The sequence below is a fragment of the Hypanus sabinus genome, chromosome 9 (assembly GCF_030144855.1).
Source record: "Hypanus sabinus isolate sHypSab1 chromosome 9, sHypSab1.hap1, whole genome shotgun sequence".
Classification (NCBI taxonomy): Eukaryota; Metazoa; Chordata; class Chondrichthyes; order Myliobatiformes; family Dasyatidae; genus Hypanus; species Hypanus sabinus.
Window position 1 is genome coordinate 156,658,675 of NC_082714.1, and position 24,184 is coordinate 156,682,858.

Genomic DNA, 24,184 nt, shown 5'->3' on the forward strand with positions numbered 1-24,184 from the left:
CTGGTGCTCCCCTCCCCTTTTCTTTCTCCCAAGGCCTCCCGTCCCATGATCCTTTCCCTTCTCCAGCTCTGTATCAGTTTCGCCAATCACCTTTCCAGCTCTTAGCTTCATCCCTCCCCCTATGGTCTTCTCCTATCATTTTTCATTTTCCTCTACCCCCACTACTTTCAAATCTCTTACTATCTTTCCTTTCAGTTAGTTCTGACGAAGGGTCTCGGCCCGAAACGTCAACAGTGCTTCTCCCTATAGATGCTGTCTGGCCTGCTGCGTTCCACCAGCATTTAGAGAATGGAGGGATATGGACATTATGTAGGTAGGAGGGATTTGTTTGGCTAGGCATTTAAAACTAGCTTCATTGGTTGGCCACAACATTGTGGGCTGAAGGGTCTGGCCTTGAGCTGTACTGTTCCACGTTCTGTGTAACAGAGTCACAGAACACTACAGTGCAGAAACCGGACGTTTGGCCCATCTTTTCCATGCCGAACCATGAATCTGGCTAGTTTTATTGACCTGCACCTGAACTCTCCATGCCCCTCCCATGTTCGAAAAAGAGAAAAGGTCAAAATTTCATCACAACTGGGAGAAGAGAGGGGACCAGACTTACCTCTCTGGGCTGCTCCTCTTGCCGTTCTCGTTCACCTCAAGCAGGTCGGTTGAGTTGACCGGTGACGTGGCGTTGGCGTTCAGCAGCAGGTGCTCGTGCTGAGCCAGGTACTGAGCTGGCGTCTGCTTGGCAGAGCGTGCGCAGTGCAGCAGTTCCCGCTGGAGCAGGGGCAAGTTGGCCTGGTGGGGGAGGAGAGAAAGACCACACCGTGATTCACCGCCATCGGACACCACGCGCGCCCAGGTACCTCCAGCTGCCCTTTGCGGAGCCCTTAACGCTTACACCTGATTTGACACGTCACTGAAGGCTCTTGCAAGTTTCTACAGACGTGAGGCAGAGAGCGTCCTAACTGTTTGCATCCCAGCCTGGTGTGGAGCCTCCAACGTGCCCAATCACAGAAAGCTGCAGAGGTTGTAGAGTCGGCCAGCTCCGTCACAGCACCCCCCGTCCCACCCAACTACTGAAGATATCTTCAAGAGACAGAGCCTCCAGAATACGGCATCCTCCTCGTTACTGTCGCCAGGGAGGAGGTACAGGAGCCTTAAGACCTACACTCTGCAATTATTAACAGCTCCTTCCCTTCTGCCACCAGATTTCTGAAAGAAGGGGCAATTACCAGGCTATATCTGTAAATAAGATCTCGGAAGATGGCATGACTGGTGCACTGGTCAGAGATAAAAGATGGGGAAGGCCCAGGGAAAGTTTGTAAAACAGAATTGCTGCCAATCTAGACCAACGAGCTTGGATCATTGTTACTCTGTTGGTCAGTAGCTATAACCCCTGACCTGTCCAGCATTGTACACACATCCACATAGAGCACTACAGCACGGAAATAGGCCCTTTGGCCCATCTAGTCCGTGCTACATTGTTATTCTGCCTAGTCCCACTGACCCGCACCCAGACCAAAGCCCCCCATACCCCTCCCGTCCATGTACTCACCCAAACTTCCTTTCAATGCTGCAATTAAGCTCACACCCATCACTTCAGCTGGCAGCTCATACCACACTCTCACCCCCGAGTGAAAAGGCTCATCCTCATATTCCCCTTAAACATTTCACCTTTCACCCTTAACCCATGATCTTTAGTTCTAGTCTCAACCAATCTCAGTGGAAAAAGCCTGATCTCATTTACCCTATTTATACCCTTCACAATTTTGTATATCTCTATCAAATTTCCTCTCATTCCGCTACACTCTGGAATAGGTCCTCAAGTCCTGGTGACATCAGTGGAAAAAGCCCACATGCACTTACCCTATCTCCACCCCTTGTTTATTCGTCATGTGCCATGTCAAAGGCCATGGGCAATCATGGTCAATTGGTCATTTCATGACCATGATTGTTCTTGGCAAATTTTTTCTACAGATGTGGCTTGCCATTGCCCTCTTCTGGGCAGAGTCTTTACAAGACGGGTGACCCCGGCCATTATCAATACCCTTCAGAGATTGTCTGCCTGGCATCAGTGGTCGCATAACCAGGACTTGTGATTTGTACCAACTACTCATACGACCATCCACCACCTGCTCCCCATGGCTTCACGTGACACTGATCGGGGGGCTAAGCAGGTGCTACACCTCACCCAAGGGTGACCTTCAGACTAATGCCTTACACCTCCTTCAGTAGAGATGTATCTCCACCTCACCACCCATTAGGAAAGTATAGACCACCATTTACTATGTTGAGATTTTTTTGCAGACATTTACAGGAAAATAAAGAAATACAATAATATTTGTGGAAAAACTACACATAAATAAAAAAAATCAAACAACCAATATGCAAAAGAAGAGAAATAGTGCAAATAAAATACAGGTGTGCGCCGCTTAACGTCCATTTGGACAACGTCCGATCGCATATATACCTGTAGCCCGACTGGAGAACGAGACATAGCGGACATAACCAATCTCGTGTATCGTGTGTCTCTTGAGTGTAGTAGCGTTATCTCTCTGTTTAATTGAAAAAATTACCATATAGTGCATCTTGGCTTCCAAACGCAGCAAAATCACTCCTAGTGATAGCAGCAGCAAGAGGCAAAGTATATAATACGGTGTTCGCACAACGTCCAAATCACATAACGTCCAAATCACATAATGTCCGATTTTACAGAACATATCGCGGATGTTGTGATGCATACCTGTATATGAATTATTAATACTGAGGACAGGAGTTGAAAGTGAGTCTGTAGGTTGTGGAATCAGTTCAGTGTTGAGGTGAGTGAAGTTATTCATGTCAGTTCAGTAGCCCTGTAGTTGAAGGGTAAAAACTATTCCTGAACCTAATATGTGAGCTAACCACTCCTGTACATCCTTCTCATTGGCAGCAGTGAGAAGAGAGCACTGCCTGGATGGTGCGGATCCTTGAAGATGGACGCTGCTTTTGTGCGGCAGCGCTCCTTGCTGATGTGCTCAATGGTGGGGAGGGCTTTGCCTGTGGTGGGCTGGGCTGTACTCACCATATGTTGCAGACATTTCCATTCCGGGCTGAACTGCAACCAGTTAGGATACTCTCCCCTATAGAAGTTTGTCAAAATTTTAGGTAACATGCTGAGCCTACGCAGACTTTGAAGAGAGGTGCTGTTGTGCCTTTCTCGTGATGGCATTTATGTGCTGGACTCAGGACAGTTACTCTGATGTGATAACGCCAGGGAATTTAAAGCTACTGGCCCTGCGATCCCTGAATGAAGCTTGGCTCACAGATCTTCAGCATCTTCTTCCTGTAGTCATCAATCGAAGGATGATGCTTGTAGTGTGGATGAAGGGGGAAGATCCCAGAATTATTCACTAACCAGGCCCCTCCAAGCAAAAGTCTGGATGAAATGAGACAGAACTGGCTTCTTCACGTGTACCACCCACATTAAAGTTCAAAGGTTCTAAGTATATTTATTTTCAAAGTACGTATACATTAAATAACCTTGTCTCCTTACAGGCAGCCATGAAACAAAGAAACTGTACAGAACCCATGAAAGAAACAACCATCAAACACCCAGTGAGCAGACAGAGGAAAAAAATCAAATCATGCAAACAATAAACGCCAAGCGAACAGCGTTCTGAACTGAAAGATAGTCTTATCTACAGACCCACACAAAATGCTGGAGGAACTCAGCAGGCCAGGCAGCATCGAGGGAAAAAAGTACAGTCGATGTATTGTACCGAGACTCTTCGGCAGCACTGGGGAAAAACCAAGGAGAAGATTTAAAAGGTGGGGGAATGGGAGAGAAGTTGACTGATGGAAGTGACAGAGGGTCATGGACGAAAGAAAAGTGGGGAGGGGGACCAGAGGGAGGTGACAGGCAGGCAAAGAGAGAAGATGAGAGAGGGAAAAGGGGATGGGGTATGGTGAGGGGGGGGTCATTACCAGAAGTTTCCAGTGGCCATCATTTTAATTCCACTTCCCATTCCCATTCCGATATGTCAATCCATGGCCTCTGCTACTGTTGTGATGACACCACACTCAGGTTGGAGGAGCAACACCTTATATTCCATTTGGGGTGCCTCCAACCCGATGGCACCAACATCGATTTCTAGAACTTCCGGTAATGGCTTCCCTTCACCATTCCCCATCTCCTTTTCCCTCTCTCAGCTTATCCCTTTGCCTGCCCATTGCCTCCCTCTGGTGCTCCTCCCCCCTTTTCTTTCGCCATGGCCTTCTGCCCTCCTGTCACCAATCAACTACCCAGCTCTTTATTTCCACCCTCCTCCTCCTGGTTTCACCTTTCACCGTGTGTTTCCCTCTCCCCTCCACCCCCCCCCCCCCACCACCTTTTAACTCTGCTCCTCATCTTTTTTTCTCCAGTCCTGCTGAAGGGTTTCGGCCCGAAATGTCGACCGTTCTCTTTCCCATTGATGCTGCCTGGCCTGCTGAGATTTCCCCAGAATTTTGCGTGTGTTGCTTGAATTTCCAGCATCTGCAGAGTTTCTCTTCTTTGTCTACAGAGCCTTAGTTTAGCACAGAGCCGACTGAAAGTTGCAGAGTGGTGAACTGAACTAGCCCTTTCCTCACCTGAGGCCCTGACACCCTGGCCCGGTGTCTAAATCATCATCCAGACATCGGGTTCAGTTGATTGGTATGCTCTGCGGCCTGGATCCTGCAGCCTTGACAAATCAACCAGGTGCCTTAATCGTTGTCCAAACGTCGGGTTCATTCACTTAGGTGTGCTCTGAGGCCTGGATCCTGGCCTTTACAAATCAACCAGGTGCCTTAATCGTTGTCCAGACGTCGGGTTCGTTCACTTAGGTGTGCTCTGAGGCCTGGACCCTGCCACCTTCAATCGGTTTGTGCCCGACGTTTCCGATCCTGCCTGGCGCTTAAATCGATCGAAGCCCGGGCCTTCCTCGCTGCCTCACCTTGGTTCTGTCACACTGAACTGCCTCCAAGTCCAAAGGAAGGTACAGACTATTGCTTGTGGTGATCATTTACCAGAAAAAGAGATTAACAAAGTATTGAGTTGTTTTTCCTTGTTTCCTCGGCCAGCCAGAAATCGCTGGGATTCACCAGTGCCATCTATTCTGACAAGCAATGCGAACTCTATGCAACAGGTCAGCCAGTATTAACAACACCTTTACATAACTACCTGTGTAATCTGATTCAGGATCTGGTTTAGAAATGATAGTAAAATACCACACCACTCTCAGCAATTAACCAAGTGGGTGTGTTAAAGTACAATAAATACACAACCCTGTTACTTGGGTGACAGAGGCTGCAATTAGCTCAATTGTATGATTCAGACCAAGTTACACAGAATCTCCAGTCACTTGTCATGACTCTCCCTGCTGTTATTTACGTTAAAGCCTGTAAAATACCTGATGTCATCTCCACTCCTGATTCTTTGTAAGACTTTCTTTAGAGCATTCCTGTGTGGGCCCCCAAAAGGTCAATTTCCTATCCTCAGGCCCTCCTCAACTGTCAGCAGTTTTAAGTTCCTGGGCGTTAGTATCTCAGATCCTGGGCCCAACGTACTGATGCAATTATGAAGAAGGAACACTAGCAGCTCTGCTTCATGAGGAGTTTGAGGAGATTCAGTTTGCCCCCAAAGATTCCAGCAAAGTTCTGCAGATGCACCATGGACTGGCTGTACCACCGCTTGGTATAGGGGCTCCAGTGCAAAGGATCATAGACTCAGTCACCTCCCCCCAGCTTCAAGGACAGCTTCAAAAGTTGGTGCCCAGCGAAGGTGGCATCCATCACAAAAGAACCAGAATCAGGTTTAATATCACCAGCACATGTTGCGGAATTTATTGACTTTGCGGCAGCAGTTCAATGCAATACATAATAGAGAAAAAACTGTGAATTACAGTGCGCGCAAGCGCGCGCGCACACACACACACACACACACACACACACAATAAAGTAGTGCAAAAATAGAAATGAAAAGTAGTCAGGTAGTGTTCATTGTCCATTTAGGAATCAGATGGCAGAGGGGAAGAAGCTGCCCATGAATCATTGAGTGTGTGCCTTAAGAGCAATTGGTAGCAATCAGAAGAGGGCATGACCTGGGTGATGGGGGTCCTTAATGCTGGATGTGCCTTTTTGAGGCGTCGCTCCTTGAAGATGTTCTGGATACCCTCACCATTCAGGACATGTTCTCTTCTCATTACTACCATCATGGAGGAGGTACAGCAGCCTGAAGACACACACGGTTTTGGGAACAGCTTCTTCCCATCTGCCATCAGATGACTGAACAGTCCATAACCCCATCATCAAAAACCTCACTATTCATCTTTTGTACTATTTCTTTTATGTTTTTATTGTAACTTACAGAGCAACACACACAAATACTGGAGGAACTCAGCAGGTCAGGCTGGAGAGCAATAAACAGTCAATGTTTCAGGCCAAAACCCTTCACCAGTGCTGGAAAGGAAGGGGGAAGAAGCCAGAATCAGAAGGTAGGAGAAGTAGGGCAGACAGCAAATTGGCTGATCCCAAGTGCGTGCGAGGCGAGGAGTCTCCCAGCTACCCTGCATTCCCTGGCCTCAGTGAATTAAGCGGTGGGGTTGTGAATCTGGTGAGCTCTGAAACAGTCTCACGCTCAAACCCCTCCCAGGGTCCCATCTCCAAATCACATCAATCTCGCATGCACTGAACAGAATGGGCTTTACCTCATGTTCGGGAATGTTAGCCCACTCAAAGTGACCAGCCTTCTCTCTCAGAGGGTAATTAGAGAGCTTGCATAGGGGATCGGTCAGCAAACCAGCACATCCTTGCCTTCCGGAAGATTAGAATATAAAAGCAAGGATATAAGGTTGAGACTTTATAAAGCACTGGTGAGGCCTCAATTGGAATATTGTGAGCAGTTATGGGCCCCTTATCTTAGAAAGGATCCGTTGAAACTGGAGAAGGTTCAAAGAAGCTTCTAGAAAAGGATTCCAGAATTGAACGGCTTGTCATATAAAGAGTGTTTGATGGAACTGGGCCTGTGTTCACTAGAATTCAGAAGACAGAGGGACGAACTAATTGAATTTTAACTAATGGTGAAAGGCCTTGGTAGAGTGGATGTGGAGAAGGTATTTCCTCTGTTGGGAGATTCTAAGCCAGAAAACACAGCCTCAGAATAGAGGGGCGTCCTTTTAGAACGGACTTGTGGGGAGAAAGGGGCTGAGTTAGAAAATGGATCGGCCATAATAAAATAGTGGAGCAGACTCAATGGGCTGAATGGCCTAATTCTGTTCCTATATTTTATGGTCTCAGAATCAGAATCAGGTTTATTATCACTGGTATGTGATGTGAAATTTGTTCAATGTAATACATAATTTAGAAGAAAAAAACAAAATAAAATAATAATTAACTAAATCAATTACAGTATATGTATATCGAATAGATTAAAAATGTGCAAAAACAGAAATGATATATATTAAAAAAGTGAGGTAGTATCCAAGGGTTCAGTGTCCATTTAGGAATCGGATGGCAGAGGGGAAGAAGCTGTTCCTGAATCACTGAGTGTGTGCCTTCAGGCTCCTGTACCTCCTACCTGATGGTAACAGTGAGAAAAGGACATGCCCTGGGTGCTGGAGGTCCTTAATAATGGACGCTGCCATTCTGAGACACCGTTCCCTGAAGATATCCTGGGTACTTTGTAGGATAGTACCCAAGATAGAGCGGATTAAATCTACAACCTTCTGCAGCTTATAAAGGAAAAGACATGAACATGCATACACCCTCACACACATAGACACACACACACACACATATAAACTTAACTGCATGCATACAGACACAGACACACAAACACCCACATGCATGTGGTCTCAAATGCCCACACACACACACACACACAGATACTCAGAGCCCCTAACACAAGTGCACACACATCAATGCCATACACAAGACACACACACATTCAGACACAATCACATTCACACAGGTACACGTACACACACACACTCACACACACACACACTCACACAAACACACAGGTACACGTACACACACACACACACACACACACACACACACAGGTACATGTACACACACACATACACAAACACAGGTACACATACACACACACACACACACACACAGGTACACGTACACACACACACACACACACACACATTTGCAAACTTTGCTCAAGTTTCTGCTCATACAGCCAGTTAAAGAATTATGCAAATAAATGCACTCCCGTGAGTTTCCCTCGGCAAAATCAAAGACAATTAAAGCCAGCTAATGTCGATCGGAATGGCTTGCAATGTCTTACTGGTGCTAATGTCAGCAGTGGACCCGGTAATTGAAATGGTTTCCATTATCTTTGCAGTGAGCAATTTGACACACTGCAGACTGCAATGGGAGTCAGAGGGTTACATTAGTATAATGAAAGGCAGGATCAGGAGAAGGCTCCTCCAGCTGCTTCCCACGTTCAACATTCAGCTCAAATATCCAAACACATATGGTCCCTGTCATTTACTCTTCCCTTGGAGGGCGGATGATAACGTTTCAAGCAAAAAAAAATTCTCCCATTCGAATGATTGCCACTAAGTGATATGGTGCCCATATGGTGTGCGATAATTCCACGAGAAAAATGGTTCGCAGTGTGGTTTCACGCTTACACTTTGCAACAGAGACACACACACACAGACATCAACCCCCATTTCATCCCCCTTGGGAAAGCAGATCCCGCAATGAATGTTACTCACTCAAGACAGCTCAGAGGAACCTTGCTGCTACAGGGAAACTTAACCCCATCTCTTCAATAAAAATTGAAGGCATTTAAAATTAACATATAAATCAAGGAATATCATGAATATGCTGAGCAGAAAATGGTGGAAGTCTCTGAGAGGAAATTTGCAATCTCTGTGGGTTTCTAACCAGAACACTCATTCCCAGTTCCAATAACAGCTTTTATCTACGGTTCACTACAGGTAGTTCCCAGGTTATGGCAGCATTCAGAATCAGGTTTATTGGCACTGACATATATGGTGAAATCTGTTGTTTTGAAAGGTAGTGCAAAAATTAGCAAAAGTTTGAGCGTTCAGAAATCTGAAGGAAGGGAAGAAGCTGTTCCCAAAACATTGAGTGTGTGTCTTCAGACTCCTGAATCTTCTTCCTGATGGTAGTAATGAGAAGAGGGCATATCCCAGATGATAATGTCCTTAATGATGGATGGCACTTTCCTGAGGCACTGCCCTTTGAAGATGTCGTTGAGGGTGGGGAGGTTAGTGCCCACACTGTACCTGACAGAGTCTACAACCCTCTGCCGCTTAATCTGATCCTGTGCATTGGAGCCTCCACAACACACAGTGATGCAGCCAGTCAGAATGCACTTCATAATGCATCTGTAGTCACTTGCAAGAGTCGATGGTCTCCCATATTGGGCTTCATTCCTGAGAACTGCCTGTAACTCGACGTATGAGATTCAGGAGCCTCAGTGCACATAAATCCCAGTGTGTACGAGTGCTGGTGTACGCGAGTCTCGGTATGCATGAGTCCCGGAGCACACAGGTCTTGCCGTATGCGAGTCCTGGTGTCTGGGGGATGGGGGGGGGGGGGCTCCAAGGTTGAGAACGCGGGTTTATTGTGATGCAGCCAGTTTCCCATGATCCTCTGAATCTGCACTGAGCTCAAGTCCCACTCCAGAATCCTCTCCGCAAAAACATGGAGAACAGGTGGAGGGTAAGTGACGCAAGTGAGGGGGCAATATTTCAGATGTAGTCACTAAGCTGATGCCCCCGTCTGTTTTCACAAATGAATGAGCACAGGTTAATTTGAACATTTACACAGTACCTTTTGAGTGAACTTGCTCTGCATAAATTGGCAGCCATGTTTCAGATTAAAACAGCACATCGGAACAAATTTGTTGGCTTATGGTGTATGTTGCTATGTGAAAGTCATTATTTACTATCTGTCTTTTTTTTATCTGAACTGCGATAGGGGATGCATACAGTGAGAATGAGGTACATGTCAACTGGTGTGGAGAGAATTTTAAGCCAACACCAGTCAGTATTGGGGCTGCCAATTCCGATGTTTTATCCAGATTTCTCTTCTCTGTCCAATTTTTTTTTATTGTGAACAATACAATATGTTCTCTCTATCTGCCTCCTCCAAGATGACCTCAACCTTGTGTGTTTGGGAGGCTTGCGTGCCTCAGTGACCTGCAGAGTTATGTTGGTTGGGCTCAGGGCTTTATGTTTTGGCTCTTGGTAGGATCACCCAGGCCCAGCAGGGCAAAGGGTAAAGGTCAGGCTAAGAATGGTCCACCATTCGTCTGGGTTTGGAGGCTCAGCTCAGGGCTAACCACCCTGACTGGTCAAACAAAACTATTACAGAAACAGCAATGAAGCATCCTTCTGCATCTGTGTGTGACGGTATGAAGATAGCCAAGGACAGAGAGAAATGGAGGATTATCATTGCTGCCCGAAATGCCAACAGGCCATGAATCAGTGAGTCTCTTCCAATCCTCACTTGCTACTCAATAATTCCTTAATCCTAAATGAGCAGTAAGTAAGTATCTATCTATCTGGGGGCAGCACAGTAGCATTGTGGTTATCCCAATACTTTACAAAGTCAGCTGTAAGATTGCGGTTCAATTCCCACCCCTGACTGTACGGATTTTGTACGTTCTCCCCTTGACCGTGTGAATTTCCTCTGCTATCCTCGGGTTCGGGTTGGTAGACTATAAGCATGCTATGATGGTGTGGAAACATGCTAGCACTTGTAGAGTCTCCCTTCACAATCCTGAATGCAAAACAATGGCATTTTACTGTACGCTTCGATATTTTCACCCGCATGCGACAAACAAAGGCTAATCTGATATATATCTCTCTCTCTCTCTCTCCATCTCTCACAAACACACACACTTTTCTCACAGCAGGCATTGGAAAGGAAACTTTGAATCTTTCAATCAAAAGATGTTACGAAAATCTTTCTGCACTATGTTGGCCATGAATCAGTGAGTCTCTTCCAATCCTCACTTGCTACTCAATAATTCCTTAATCCTTAAAACATTGTAATCCCTGCTACCTCTGTACTCCACCGTTATTCTGTAGTGCCATGTAACTGTGCACTTCCTGTTAGAGTAATTTCTCGTTACTTCACACCCTTGTTTCCTAGTAACTCTTTGTTATACACATAAGTTGATGATGGAACTCAACAGGTCAGGCAGCATCAATGGAGGGGAATGAACAATCAAAGTCTTGGGTGACGTTACAGTCCTGAAGAAGAGGCTTGGCCCGGAATGTTGACTGTTTATTTTTCTTCAGTGAGGCTACCTGACCTGCAGAGTTCCTCCAGCATGCTGTGCTTTGTAACTTCAGATTTCCAGTATTTGCATATTCTGTGTATTCTTTTGTTACTCAATAATCCTCTGTTACTCAGAAGCCTAGTCAGTACTTCCTTGATACCACTGTTGCTCTAAAATCTTCCAGTACTGAGTTCTCTCTTGCCGTTCAGGGCTTTGATTATTGATTAATAAGATAAACTTATGGGTATATTTAAGGCCAAGGTTTATAGATCCGTGATTAGTCGGGGCATGAAGGGATACAGGAAGAAAGCAGGAGACTGGGGCTGAGAGAGAAAATGGATCAGCTAAGATGAAATGGCAGCGGAGACTCCATGGGCCAAATGGTCTAATTCTGCTCCTATATCTTATGATCTGATGGTCTTAAGACTAACTTTATTTGTGAAATGTACATTGAAATACACAGTGAAATGTGTTGCGTGCATCAGCAACTAACAAGGTCTGAGGACAGTGCTGACTATAAGTGCCGCTACACTTCTGCTGCCAACATAGTATGTCCACAACTCACTAACCCTAACCATATGTCTTGGGCAACATGGTAGCACAGTGGTTAGCACAGCGCTTAACAGTACAGGCGACCTGGGTTTAATTCCCGCCACTAACATAAGGAGTTTATACCCTCTCCCCATGACCTCGTGGGTATCTTCCCACAGTCCAAAGATGTACTGGTTGGTAGGTTAATTGGTCATTGCAAACTGTTTCGTGATTAGGCCAGGATTTAGATCGGAGGACTGCTGGCTGTGTGGCTGGAAAGGTGGGAAGTGCCTATTCCACTTTGTTTCCCTACACAAACAAATAAATGCAACATGGAAACCATATAAAGGTTTACAACATTATGAGAGGCAGGGATTGGATAGGATAGCGAGATTCATTTTCCCAGAGCAGCTGAGTCTAAAACTAGAGGGCACGGGCTTAAGGGGAGAGGGGAGAAATTTATTGGAGATCTAAGTATTTCACTCAGAGAGTGGTGAATATTTGGAAGGAGCTGCCAGAGGAGGTGGTGGTGACAGATGTAAATACAACATTCTGAATGGAGTTTGGGAAGGTAATCGTACAGGAAAGGTGTAGAGCAGCGGTTCCTAAGCAGGGGTCCACAGGTCCCTTGGTTAGCGGTAGGGAACCTTCGGTGTAGAGGGATATAGGCTTAAAACGGCAAATGCAATTAACACAGATCAGCTAGCATGGACGAGATGGGTTGACAGGGCAGGTTTTAGTGCAGTGTCATGTCTACAACTCTTTTGACTATCCAGACGATTCGTATTACATCCTGAGATAAAAACAAGACGAGCTCATTGCTAGAAACGGCAGGCTTGATGCATCTCAGGTACTTATGCTTTGTCACAGTGAGAAAACAAATTTTTGACAAAAAAACCCAGAGGCAAAGCCAGGGGATTTGCATTTATGAACAATTAGATTAGCCCTCCAATTAACCTCAGCTATGAGTAGGCAGATTGAATCGTCGGTCGTTTTAAATAGAGGGGACATCTCAATTTGCTGTTAAACATTAAACCAATTGTACTGCAGTGGCACACACAATAGCATTTACTGTTTCCTTGTTCCTGGGAGTACAGTCACAGAGCAATAGGACCATTACTCACAAGACGATAATTAGGCCATTCAGCCCATCGAGTCTGCTCCACCATTCTATCTTGGCTGATTTATTATCTCTTTCAACTCCATTCTCCTATCTTCGCCCCATAAGCTTCGATACCCTTACTAACTCCATAGCTGTCTGTGGGAATGAATTCCACAGATTTGCTGCTCTCTGGCTAAAGAAATTCCTTCTCATCTGTGCCTTAAGGAGATGTGCTGGTATTCTGAGGCTCTGCACACTGGTCCTAGACTCCCCCTCACCCCACATCATAGCAAACATCCTCTCCACATCCACTCTATCTTGGCTTAATACAGCTTGGAAACCGGACCTTCAGTCCAACTATTCCACATTGACCACAACATCCGCCCTGCTAGTCCCAGTTGCGCAGTTCAGCTCTAACTTTCCGAGCACTTCCTCTCCCTGTATCCAAAAGCCTCTGTAATGTTGCATTGGTACCCGTCTTGACCACCTCCCCAGGCAGCTCACTCCAGGTCCTCACTGGTTAAAGATATTACCTCTCAGGTTCCTTTCAAGCACCACAGCAGGGTTGTGGTTAGCGTGATGCTATTACTGTTCAGAGTTCAGTTCCGGTGTCACCTGTAAGGAGTCTACTCTCCCCGTGAAATGCGTGGTTCTTCCCCTGGACCCCTGATTTCCTTCCACTGACCCAGGACATACCGGGTAGGTTGACTGGTCAGTGCAAATTGCCCACTGATTAGGTTAGGGTTAAATCGAGGTTATCGGGTGGTTGCTGGGGTGGCATGGTTCAAAGAGCCAGAAAGGCCCATTCCACACTATATTGCTAAATAAAATAAATCATTAACAATAAAATAAAAGTTAAATATCTTCCTTCCTGGATCCATGCCCTCTAGTTTTGGACTTCCCAATCACCTTATCCATATCTCTCCAGACTTTATAAGCTTCAATGAGGTCTCTTCTCTTCTCCTTGATTGAGCACGACCAATCTCTGCCAAAAACTCAGGCCTTCCAATCCACACAGCATCCTTGTAAATCTCTTTGGCACCATCACCATCCTGACGACGTCTTTCCAATAACAGGGGGACCAATACCCCACATAACCCTTGACATAACTGCAATATAATAACCCTGCTCCTGAGCTCCATGCCCTGATGGATGAAGGCCAGCACACTAAACATCCTCAGCAACCGCCTCCCTCCCTCCGCTTGGATGCTGAGCAAACTGTGCACGTGTACCCCCATCAGTCTCATCAGTGCTCGGCCCCTCACTGTACGAGTCCTATCATGTTTTAAATGTCCTAAAAGCATCACCGGACACTTATCGAAGTTGAAGTCCATTTGCCTCTCCTCAGTCCATTTCTCTAACTGACTGAGATAGAACATAGAATACCACAGCACGGTACAGGCCCTTCGGCCCACAATGTTGTGCCGACCTTTAAACCCTGCCTCCCATATAACCCCCCACCTTAAATTCCTCCATATACCTGTCTAGTAGTCTCTTAAACTTCACTAGTGTATCTGCCTCCCCCACTGACTCAGGCAGTGCATTCCACGCACCAACCACTCTCTGAGTGAAAAACCTTCCTCTAACATCCCCCTTGAACTTCCCACCCCTTACTTTAACGCCATGTCCTCTTGTACTGAGCAGTGGTGCCCTGGGGAAGAGGCGCTGGCTGTCCACTCTGTCTATTCCTCTTAATACCTTGTACACCTCTATCATGTCTCCTCTCATCCTCCTTCTCTTCAAAGAGTAAAGCCCTAGCTCCCTTAATCTCTGATCATAATCCATACTCTGTAAACCAGGCAGCATCCTGGTAAATCTCCTCTGTACCCTTTCCAATGCTTCCACATCCTTCCTATCTCTTTGCAATTCACTGTACCCTGCTATACTATCAACAAGAGTTTACTTACTTACCTGCTGCCCGTTGCGCCACTGGTGATTAGGAAGGCCCTCCATCTCCAGTGGTGTTCAGGGCTTCCTTCATCATGTCAGTAGTTTCCTCGCGGTTTTCACTCTTATCAATCATGCAAATTCTAGGTGGAGACTCAGGAATACTATCGCACTCCACTAACCTGGAGGACTGGTGGACAACTTTTCATCTGGCCTCTACCCTTTGACCTGTTTGGTATGGGTGACCCTACCCAGAGCCGAAGCATAAAGCCCTGACACCAGCCATCATCGCTCTCCAGGTCATTGAGGCACACGAGCTCCAAACCGAATGACAAGGTTGCGGTCCTCTTGGATAAATTGCTAATCATAGCGCATAGAACAAGGTCCTTTGGCTTATGGTGTTGTGCTAAACTCTTACTCCAAGATCAATCTAACACTTTTCTCCCACATAGCCCTGCATTTTTCTTTCATGCATGTGCCTATTTAAGAGCTTCTTAGTCAAACACAGATCCTAGAGATTCCCCCGGGTGAACAGTAACCCTTCAGGCAATGCCCTCTGCTTCCCCTCATTGGGCTGATTCTGAATTCGCCTTGCAAACTCACCCTGAATCCCATGCGGCCTAATCTCCCAGATTAACCAGGCATGCAGACCTTGTTAAAGTTGTCACCAAAGTCCATATAGACAACATGCACTGCCCTTCCTAGATCTTTCTTACCTCTTCAAAAAAACTCCACATTTGTCACAAACATGGCCCCACAGGGGACAAAACATTCCTGATCAGGGAATAATACAAGCTGGGAACTCACCTCCTAGCTTCTCACATCAGCCCCCCTCATTTGCTCTCAACTATCCCCCACCAGCTTGTGCTCCTTCTCCTCCCTTCCCCTCTATGGTCTGACTTCTTCCTCCTTTCCCAGTCCTGAGGAAGGGCCTTGAACATTTATTCCTCTCCACAGATGCTGCCCAACCTGCTGAGTTCTTCCATTTTTATGTGTGTTGCTCTTCTCCCCTTACACGTTGAGCAGAAGATATGAAAGCCTCTGAGCATGTACCAGCAGACTGAAGGACAGCTTCTATCAGACTCTTAAACAGACCTCTCCTATGCTAGAAGATGAACTCTTGATCTCCCAATCCACCTTGTTGTAGTCCTTGCATTTTAATTACTTATCTGCCATTTATTTCCTTTGAAACTGCAACACAGTTCCTTGAAGTTGTTAAAGCCAGGTTTGGGGGTAATGGGGATAAGCTTTTCAATGCTCCCAATACATGTATCTCAAATAACCTCTGACAACCAAGTCCGGCTCCTGGTCTTCACGTGTGGCTTCACTACTAAGCCTAGCGGAACTGTTTCTACTGATAGGAGAAGGGGCAAAGGCAGGTTATTAGCACCTTAAAGCCACTCACTTTGGGCAGAAGGGGTTCATCAGACTTGGTTGTCAGCTCACGTAACAGAAGGACACCTCTGGTCGCAAACCCCCGCTGCCTTGCAGCTGCACCCATTCATGAGGAAGGCTTCGGGAGTAAACCCGGAGGGAAAAACCAGAGCTGGAGTCCATTGAGTTCAGCACTGACTGGCAACTCCTGCTGGTGCCGAACCGTATTGGTCTCTGCTGCTCCTTTGGATTAATCAGCTGCATGGACAAAAGTTCGCTCTCCATACCGTACTGCCCTGGCTTGCATATCCCATAGGTAGCTAAGATGCAATATCCATGACCGACCCTAACCAATGGAGGGTCTCTGAACCACAGCACACTGTTCTGCATCCCTCCATGGATGCTGCCTGACCTGCTGAGCTCCTCCAGTGTTTTGCATGTGTTGCTCATGGAGTATTTACAATTAGATAAAGAGATAAAGTTGGATTACTAAGTAACAATACAGTGGGTATCAAAGTGCCAACAAAGGAGTAGTCAACCATCCAGGAACAGCTTTTCTTCCCCTGTCAACCAATTTCTGAATGGACATTGAACCCATGAACACTACCATCCACACTATTTTGCATTCCAGCTGCTACCATCCAGGAAACGGTACCGCAGCATAAAAGCCAGGACCAACAGGTTCCGGGACAGCTTCTTCCACCAGGCCATCAGACTGACTAATTCATGCTGATGCAACTGTATTTCTGTGTTATATTGACTGTCCTATTGTACATATATTTATTATAAATTACCATAAATTGCTCGTGGCACATTTAGACAGAGACTTAACATAGACTTTTACTCCTCATGTATATGAAGGATGCCGATTCAATTCAATAGTGTAATTCAATTTTTATTGTGTATTGCATTGTACTGCTGCAGCAAAGACAACATATTTCACAATATATGCCAGTGATTCCGATACAGAAATTACAATAGTGTACTGAGTAACAAGAGAATATTAACAAATAATGAGATTAAAGTTGTACCAAGTGTGTATTGAGTAACAAATTAATTCTGCAGAATTAGGCTCACTGAAGTAACACTTGAATAACCTTAGATTCAGCAGGATTTAGTGTCCATTTAACAGAAAGACACAGGTATAATGGAGAGCACCTCAGTTACTGGCTGCCAATCCCAAAGGATTACTCCAGACGTTTCACTGATTCAAAATTCCCCTCCTACCAAAACAGATATCCTCCAAAGGAAAAACTATAGAGGAATTGTATTTATTGATCCCAAAAGTATTGGAGATGGGCATGAAGATCTTTTGAGGTAAACAACGAGCTGTCTGATGGGGAATGGGAGGGAGGAAACGGCCTGTTCTGCCGAGCATTTTGGTACGGAACATCGTCACCGGAGTGTGTGCCGACTCTTGTGGGCTGCCCCCCTCCCCCAGCACATCCTCAGGTTATTTGGGCTGTTAACACAAGCGACTCGTGTAAAGTACAAGTTGCTGTTTTGTATGGACGGTGCATATGAATAAAAACACGAATCTAAACAAACCAGGGGGCTCCATTTGTTAAGAGTGCTGACTGGCTGCATTGCGGCCTGGTATGGGAACACCAATGCCTTTCAGCAAACCATCAAACAAAAGGTAGTGGATTTGGCCCAGTCCATCACGGTTTTACCCTCCCAACTATTGAGCACATCTACATGAAACATCGCCATAGAAAAACAGCATCCATCATCAAAGATCCTCACCACCCAGGCCACGCTCTTTTCTCACTGCTGCCATCAGGTAGAAGGTACAAGAGCTTCAGGACTCACACCACCAGGTTCCAGAACAGTTACTATCCCTCAACCATCAGGCTCTTGAACGGAAGCGGATAACTACACTCATTTTATTTCTGGTGTTTACACAAGCAAGGGTCTCACTTTATGGACTTTCTCTCTTATTATTTCATGCTCTCATTATTTATTGCTATTTATTTATAGTTGCTTTTACACAGTGTGTTGTTCACTGACCCTGTTTACAGTTACTGTTCCATAGATTTGCTAAGTATGCCCGCAGGTGAAAGAATCTCGGGGTGCATGTACTCTGATAATGAATATAATTTTCAGCTTTGATAAGGGAAGAGGGTAGGTACTAGTACGGATATGTCAGGTGACCAAAAGTGATAAGATAAAGAAATGGGGTAGGGTGGGGGGAGGGGGTCAGATCATGAATACACCCAGACTGTGCCCATAGCGGGCCACACTGCCACCGCTGGATGGGCCAAACGGCCTACTCCTGCTCCTACTTTCTTGCATTCATGTGCTTTACGTGCTAAATGTGCACAGTGCTCTAAGCTCATGCTGACTGATTGTGGGAAAGCATAAACAAATTCTGCAGATGCTGGAAATCCAGAGCAACACACATACACACACACACAAAATGCTGGACAAACTCAGCAAGTCAGGCAGCATCTATGGAGGGGAATAAACCATCGACGTTTTGGGCCAAAACCCTTCTCAGAAGTGGAAAGGAAGGGGGAAGTAGCTAGGTTAAGAAGGTGGAGCAAGAGCTGGGAGTACAAGCTGGTAGGTATACGAGGGACCAGATGTGAGGGGGAGGGGGGAATGAAGTAAGAAGCTAGGAGATAATTCCTCCCCCTCCCCTTCACTCTTCTTCAGTCCTCCCTCTTTATGGAATTACTCGGTGTGAGTGACTCTATAAAAAGACCTGTCCTGGGCCCAGCATGTAAGTGCAATTATGAAGAAAGCACGGCAGTGCCTTTACTAAATTGGGAATTCGTGATGATTTGGCAATTTGAAGAGTGTTTTTGCCAGCTGCATCACAGTCTGGTCTGGAAACACCAATGCCCTTGAATGGAAAATCCTACAAAAAGTAGTGGAAACTGCCCAGTCCATCACGGAGCACACTTGCATGAAGCACTGTTGCAGGAAAGCATCGTCTGTCAGCAGGGACCCCCACCACCCAGGACATGCTCTCTTCTCACAGCTGCTGTCAGAAAGGAGGTACAGGAGCCTCAGGACTCGCACCACCAGGCTCAGGGACACTCATTACCCATCAACCATCAGGCTCTTGAGCTAAAGGTGATAAATTTCACTCGCCCCATCATTGAAATGTTCCCGCAACCAATGCACCCATTTTCAATGACTCTTCATCTCATGTTCTCAATATTTATTGCTTGTTTATTTATTATTATTTCTTCTTCTTTTTGTTTTTGCATAGTTTGTTGTCTTCTGCACTCTGGTTCAACACCCTAGTTGGGTAGTCTTTCCTTGATTCTGTTACAGTTATTATTCTATAGATTTATTGAGCATGCCCACCAGAAAATTAATTTCAGGGTTGTAGATAGTGACATATACGCACTTTGATAAAAAAAATTACTTTGAACTTTTACCACGATACTAAAGTGCTTTCATGATTGTTGTGAAAAGGTTACATCCTGGGTGTCAGGCTGAGTGATGTTCATGGAGTTCATCAGTGTTCCTGTTTTGACAAACTATTGGTCTTCATGGAAGGGACAGATGATAAATGCTGCTTTACCAGCGATGCTCAGATCATAAAATATATCAAAAGTACATTCCATTTCCTTCCCTACAGCAATTCCCCTCCCCCCGACATTCTGAATCAAAAAGAGACTGCGTTACCTTTAGAAATGGAATTACGAAGGGCCGCAGTGGGAAATTTGTTGCCTCTTGCAGTTTGGAGTGAAATTCCTCAATGGTCACAGTTGAATTCTGCAAGTGTAAGTGAGAGAATAACAAAACACAGTCAGTTGGGTGTTTCCATATGAAGCCACAGCCCAAGGTGGAGATGCTCATTTGCCGGTGGAAATCAATACCGTGGGATGCAAAGTTTTTGGATTGGTATCCATGTGGAACAGCCCTGGTGGAGCTGAACTCCTGAATCACTTACATAATAGTTACAGTTCTATGCAAAAGTCTTATTATATATATTTATATATAGGTAGGCTGCCTGAAACTTTTGCACAGTACTGTAGTAATTTTATGCATTGCACTGTACTGAAGAAACAAATTCCATGACATTCGTGAGTGACGATAAACCTGATTCTGATATGGGTCTCTATTGTGGACTGATAGTGGGAAGGGGGCAGGGTGAGGGAATAATGGTTGGGAAAAGGGGAAGGGAGAGGAGAGGGAGAGGGAAGCACCAGAGAGACATTCTATAATCATCAATAGATCCATTGTTTGGAATCAAATGACCTTACCTGGTGTCTCAGGGCTGGATGTGTCTGCACCCACACCACTCCCTGCCCCAGCACTTCTACTCTGCCGCTTGTCCAACACCCCTTCTGCGGCGCACCACCCTCACCATTCCCAACATCCTTTCCTCCCGCCAGATTACCCTTAGCTTCACGTTGACAAATACAGAACTGTGTAAAAGTCTTAGGCACACTGGCTCTATATACACTAAGACTCTTGCACATCATACTGTGTATAGTTCTTTGATTTTTATATCTGATTCTCTATTCTTTAGAGATGGTTGAATGTTGTTTTTTGTTGCACCAACACACAACAGTAAATTCCTACAAGGCAAATTCTTGTCTACAAGAAGGGTCAGAGCAGTCTCTATTTCCTGAGGAGACTGAGGTCCTTTAACATCTGCTGGATGATGCTGAGGATGTTCTACAAGTCTGTGGTGGCCAGCGCTATCATGTTTGCTGTTGTGTGCTGGGGCAGCAGGCTGAGGGTAGCAGACACCAATGGAATTAACAAACTCATTCGTAAGGCCAGTGATGTTGTGGGGGTGGCACTGGACTCTCTGACGGTGGTGTCTGAAAAGAGGATGCTGTCCAAGTTGCATGCCATCTTGGACAATGACTCCCATCCACTCCATAATGTACTGGTTAGGCACAGGAGTACATTCAGCCAGAGACTCATTCCACCGAGATGTAACACTGAGCGTCATAGGAAGTCATTCCTAACTGTGGCCATCAAACTTTACAACTCCTCCCTCAGAGTGTCAGACACCCTGAGCCAACAGGCTGGTCCTGGACTTATTTCCACTTGGCATGACTTACTTATCATTATTTAATTATTTATGGTTTTATATTGCTATATTTCTTCACTATTCTTGGTTGGTGCGGCTGTAACAAAACCCAATTTCCCTCGGGATCAATAAAGTCTGTCTGTAATCCATGTAAAAATGTAGATGCTAATAAACTTGATCCCTGATCCTTCATACCAGGTTTCTGTTCAAAAGCATATACAGTACAAGGCAGGCTTGACGGGCCAAGTGGCCTACTCCTGCTCCTACTTTCTTGCCTGCTTGTGGTTTATGTGCTGAACTTATACAGTACCATAAGCTCATGATGATTGATTCTCGAAAATCATAAAGTAAGTAGATACCAAAAGTACGTCGATGCTGGAAACCAGGCGCAAGACACACACACACACAAAATGCTAGAGGAACTCAGGAGGTCAGGCAGCATCTATAGAAATGAATAAACAGTCAACGGTTTGGTCTTAGACCCCTTATCAGGGCTAGAAGGGAAGGAGGAAGACACTAGAATGAGATGGTGTAGGGAAGAGAAGGAGTACAAGCTGGAAGGTGATAGGACAGATGAACTCAGAAGCTCAAACACAAAATACTCTCCAGATGCTGGGGTACAACGCGCTAGAGGAACTCAGCAGGTCGGGCAGCATCCGTGGAAACGAGCAGTCAACATTTCGGGCCGAGACCCTTCGTCTCGTATAGGCAGGGGCCCTATAAAGAAGGTGGGGGGAGCTCGGAGGTTATTTTCCCTTCCCCATTTCCTTCTTCTTCATCTCCCCACTCTGGCTTCCCTCTTCCCTCTTCTCTTCTCCTCATCTGCCCATGACCTTCCCCCTGGTGCCCCTCCTCCTTCCCTTTCTCCCATGGTCTACACTCCTCTCCTGTCAGATTCCTTCTCTTCAGCTCTTTACCTTTTTCACCTATCACCTCCCAGCTTCTTACTTCACCATCCCCAACCACACAGACTATTTATTCATTTTCACAGATGCTGCCTGACCTGCTGAGTTCCTTCTGGGGAAAAGAAAACAGGCTACTATCTGCATCCGTTAGTTCAATATATCCAAATATGCACCTTAGCATCCAGCATGGTCATCCTGCAAGAATCCCCACCCAGGGGTATCACAATTTATATCAATAAGATTTAGAAGCAGATCACCAGCCCAAAGGTCTGCTCCACCATTCAATCGTGGCCAATTTATTTTCCCCTCTCAACTGCATTCTCCCCATAACTTTTGACACACTTACTAATGGAGTACCTCTCAACCTCTGCTTTAAATACACCCAATGACTTGGTCTCCCCAGCCGCTTGTGGCAATGAATTCCACAGATTCACCAGCCTCACTGACTGCATGGGAACCACTCCATTAGTAAACCGACAACTAACAGTCTCAAGGAAGCGCTTCACCGCGAGCGGGCACATTATTTGTGGTTTCAATGGAGGCAAAATGGTCAATAAGCTGTGAAATCTGTTTGGCACGGGTAGGGTGGAATGCACGCTGTTTTTCCCAGGCAAAGGGAAGAGAAAGGGCGAAGAACATTGGACGGTACAGCACAGGAACAGGGTGTTCGACCACAATGTTGTGCTGAACCAGCTAAATAGTAAATCAAAAACCCCCCAAAACTAATCCCTCTTACCTACACCATATCCAGTTCCCTCCATCTTGCTTGCATCCATGTCCCTATCTAAACATCTCTACCCACCACACTAGGCAGTGCATTCCTCTGTCAGATCTCTCCTCAGCCTCTGTTGCTCCAAAGAAAACTACCCAATTTGTCCAGCTTCACATGCCCTCTAAATCAGGCAGTATCCTGGTAAACCTCTTGCACTACAGCCTCGACATCCTTCCTATAGTGGGGCAAACAGAACTGTATGCAATACTCCAAACGTGGAGTATAAAGCATTCGATAAAGTTGCAACATGACCAATTGACAGCTTTTCAGTGAGAGGGTAAAAATCTTTAAAGGAGACGGTCAGTATAAAAGATGAGCTTGAGGTGACTGGTGGACACAGAAGGGACGTAAGATGACAGGCAGGTTACATCACATAGGGGAGGGGAGTGGGATGAAAATGGGAGATCGTGGCTAGTCAATTCCTTCCTATACTGGCCATCTCCCCACTCCCCACTTGACTCTCAGTCCTCAGGGGAATTTCATCCCCCTAACAGATGCTGCTTGATTTTGAGTTGCTCAAGCGGATTGTTTGTGGCTCCAGATGCCAACACCTGCAGCCTCTTGTGTCTCTCAAACACACTCTGCTTTATTAGGTACACTTGCTTGTTAATGCAAACATGTAAATCAGCCAATCACAAGGCAGTGACTCAACCCATAAAAGCATGCAGACATGGTCAAGAGGTTCAGTTGCTGCTCAGGTCAAACATCAGAATGGGAAAGAAATGTGATCTAAGTGACTTTGACCGTGGAATGATTGTCGGTGCCAGACAGGGTGGTTTGAGTACATCAGAAGCTATTGATCTCCTAGAATTTTCACACACAAGATGCTAAAGCAGGGGCTCCCAACCTTTTTTATGTCATGGACTCCAGGTTGGGAATTCCTGCTCTAGAGTTTACAGAGAAATATGAAAGCATCCAGCGAGCGTAAGTTCTGTGGATGAAACCACCTTGTTAATGACAGAGGAGAATGGCCAGACTGGTTCAAGCTGACAGGAAACCCACAGTGATTCCAATAACCATGTGTTATAACAGTGGTGGGCAGAAGAGCATCTCTGAACACACGTCATGTTGAACCTTGAAGTGGATGGGCTACAGCAGCAGAAGACCACAGACATATTCAGGGCATCAAAAGAATATGGTGAGAAGGCAGGTCTGGGGTCAGCCGTGATGGAATGGCGGAGCAGTATCAATGGGCTGAATGGCCTAATTCTGCTTCTCTGTGTATGGTCTCATATACTCACTCCACATACAAGAGAAAATCTGCAGATGCTGGGAATCTGAGCAATTCACATGAAATGCAGGAGGAACTCAGCAGACCAGGCAGCATCTATGGAAAAGAGGA

The 24,184-nt window shown here is 45.8% G+C and overlaps 1 protein-coding gene across 5 annotated transcripts in view; it reads right to left on the minus strand.

Moving 5' to 3' along the window:
- Positions 1-24,184, minus strand: part of LOC132399944 (protein CBFA2T2-like) — a 199,016-nt gene that overhangs the window by 65,276 nt on the left and 109,556 nt on the right. For all 5 annotated transcript variants that reach the window (XM_059980909.1, XM_059980908.1, XM_059980910.1 and 2 more), the window contains exons 4-5: positions 19,803-19,892; positions 605-783 (exon numbers count right to left, since the gene is read on the minus strand). In XM_059980909.1, coding sequence (XP_059836892.1) covers positions 605-783; positions 19,803-19,892 — 269 coding nt within the window. The remainder of the gene's footprint in view (positions 1-604; positions 784-19,802; positions 19,893-24,184) is intronic.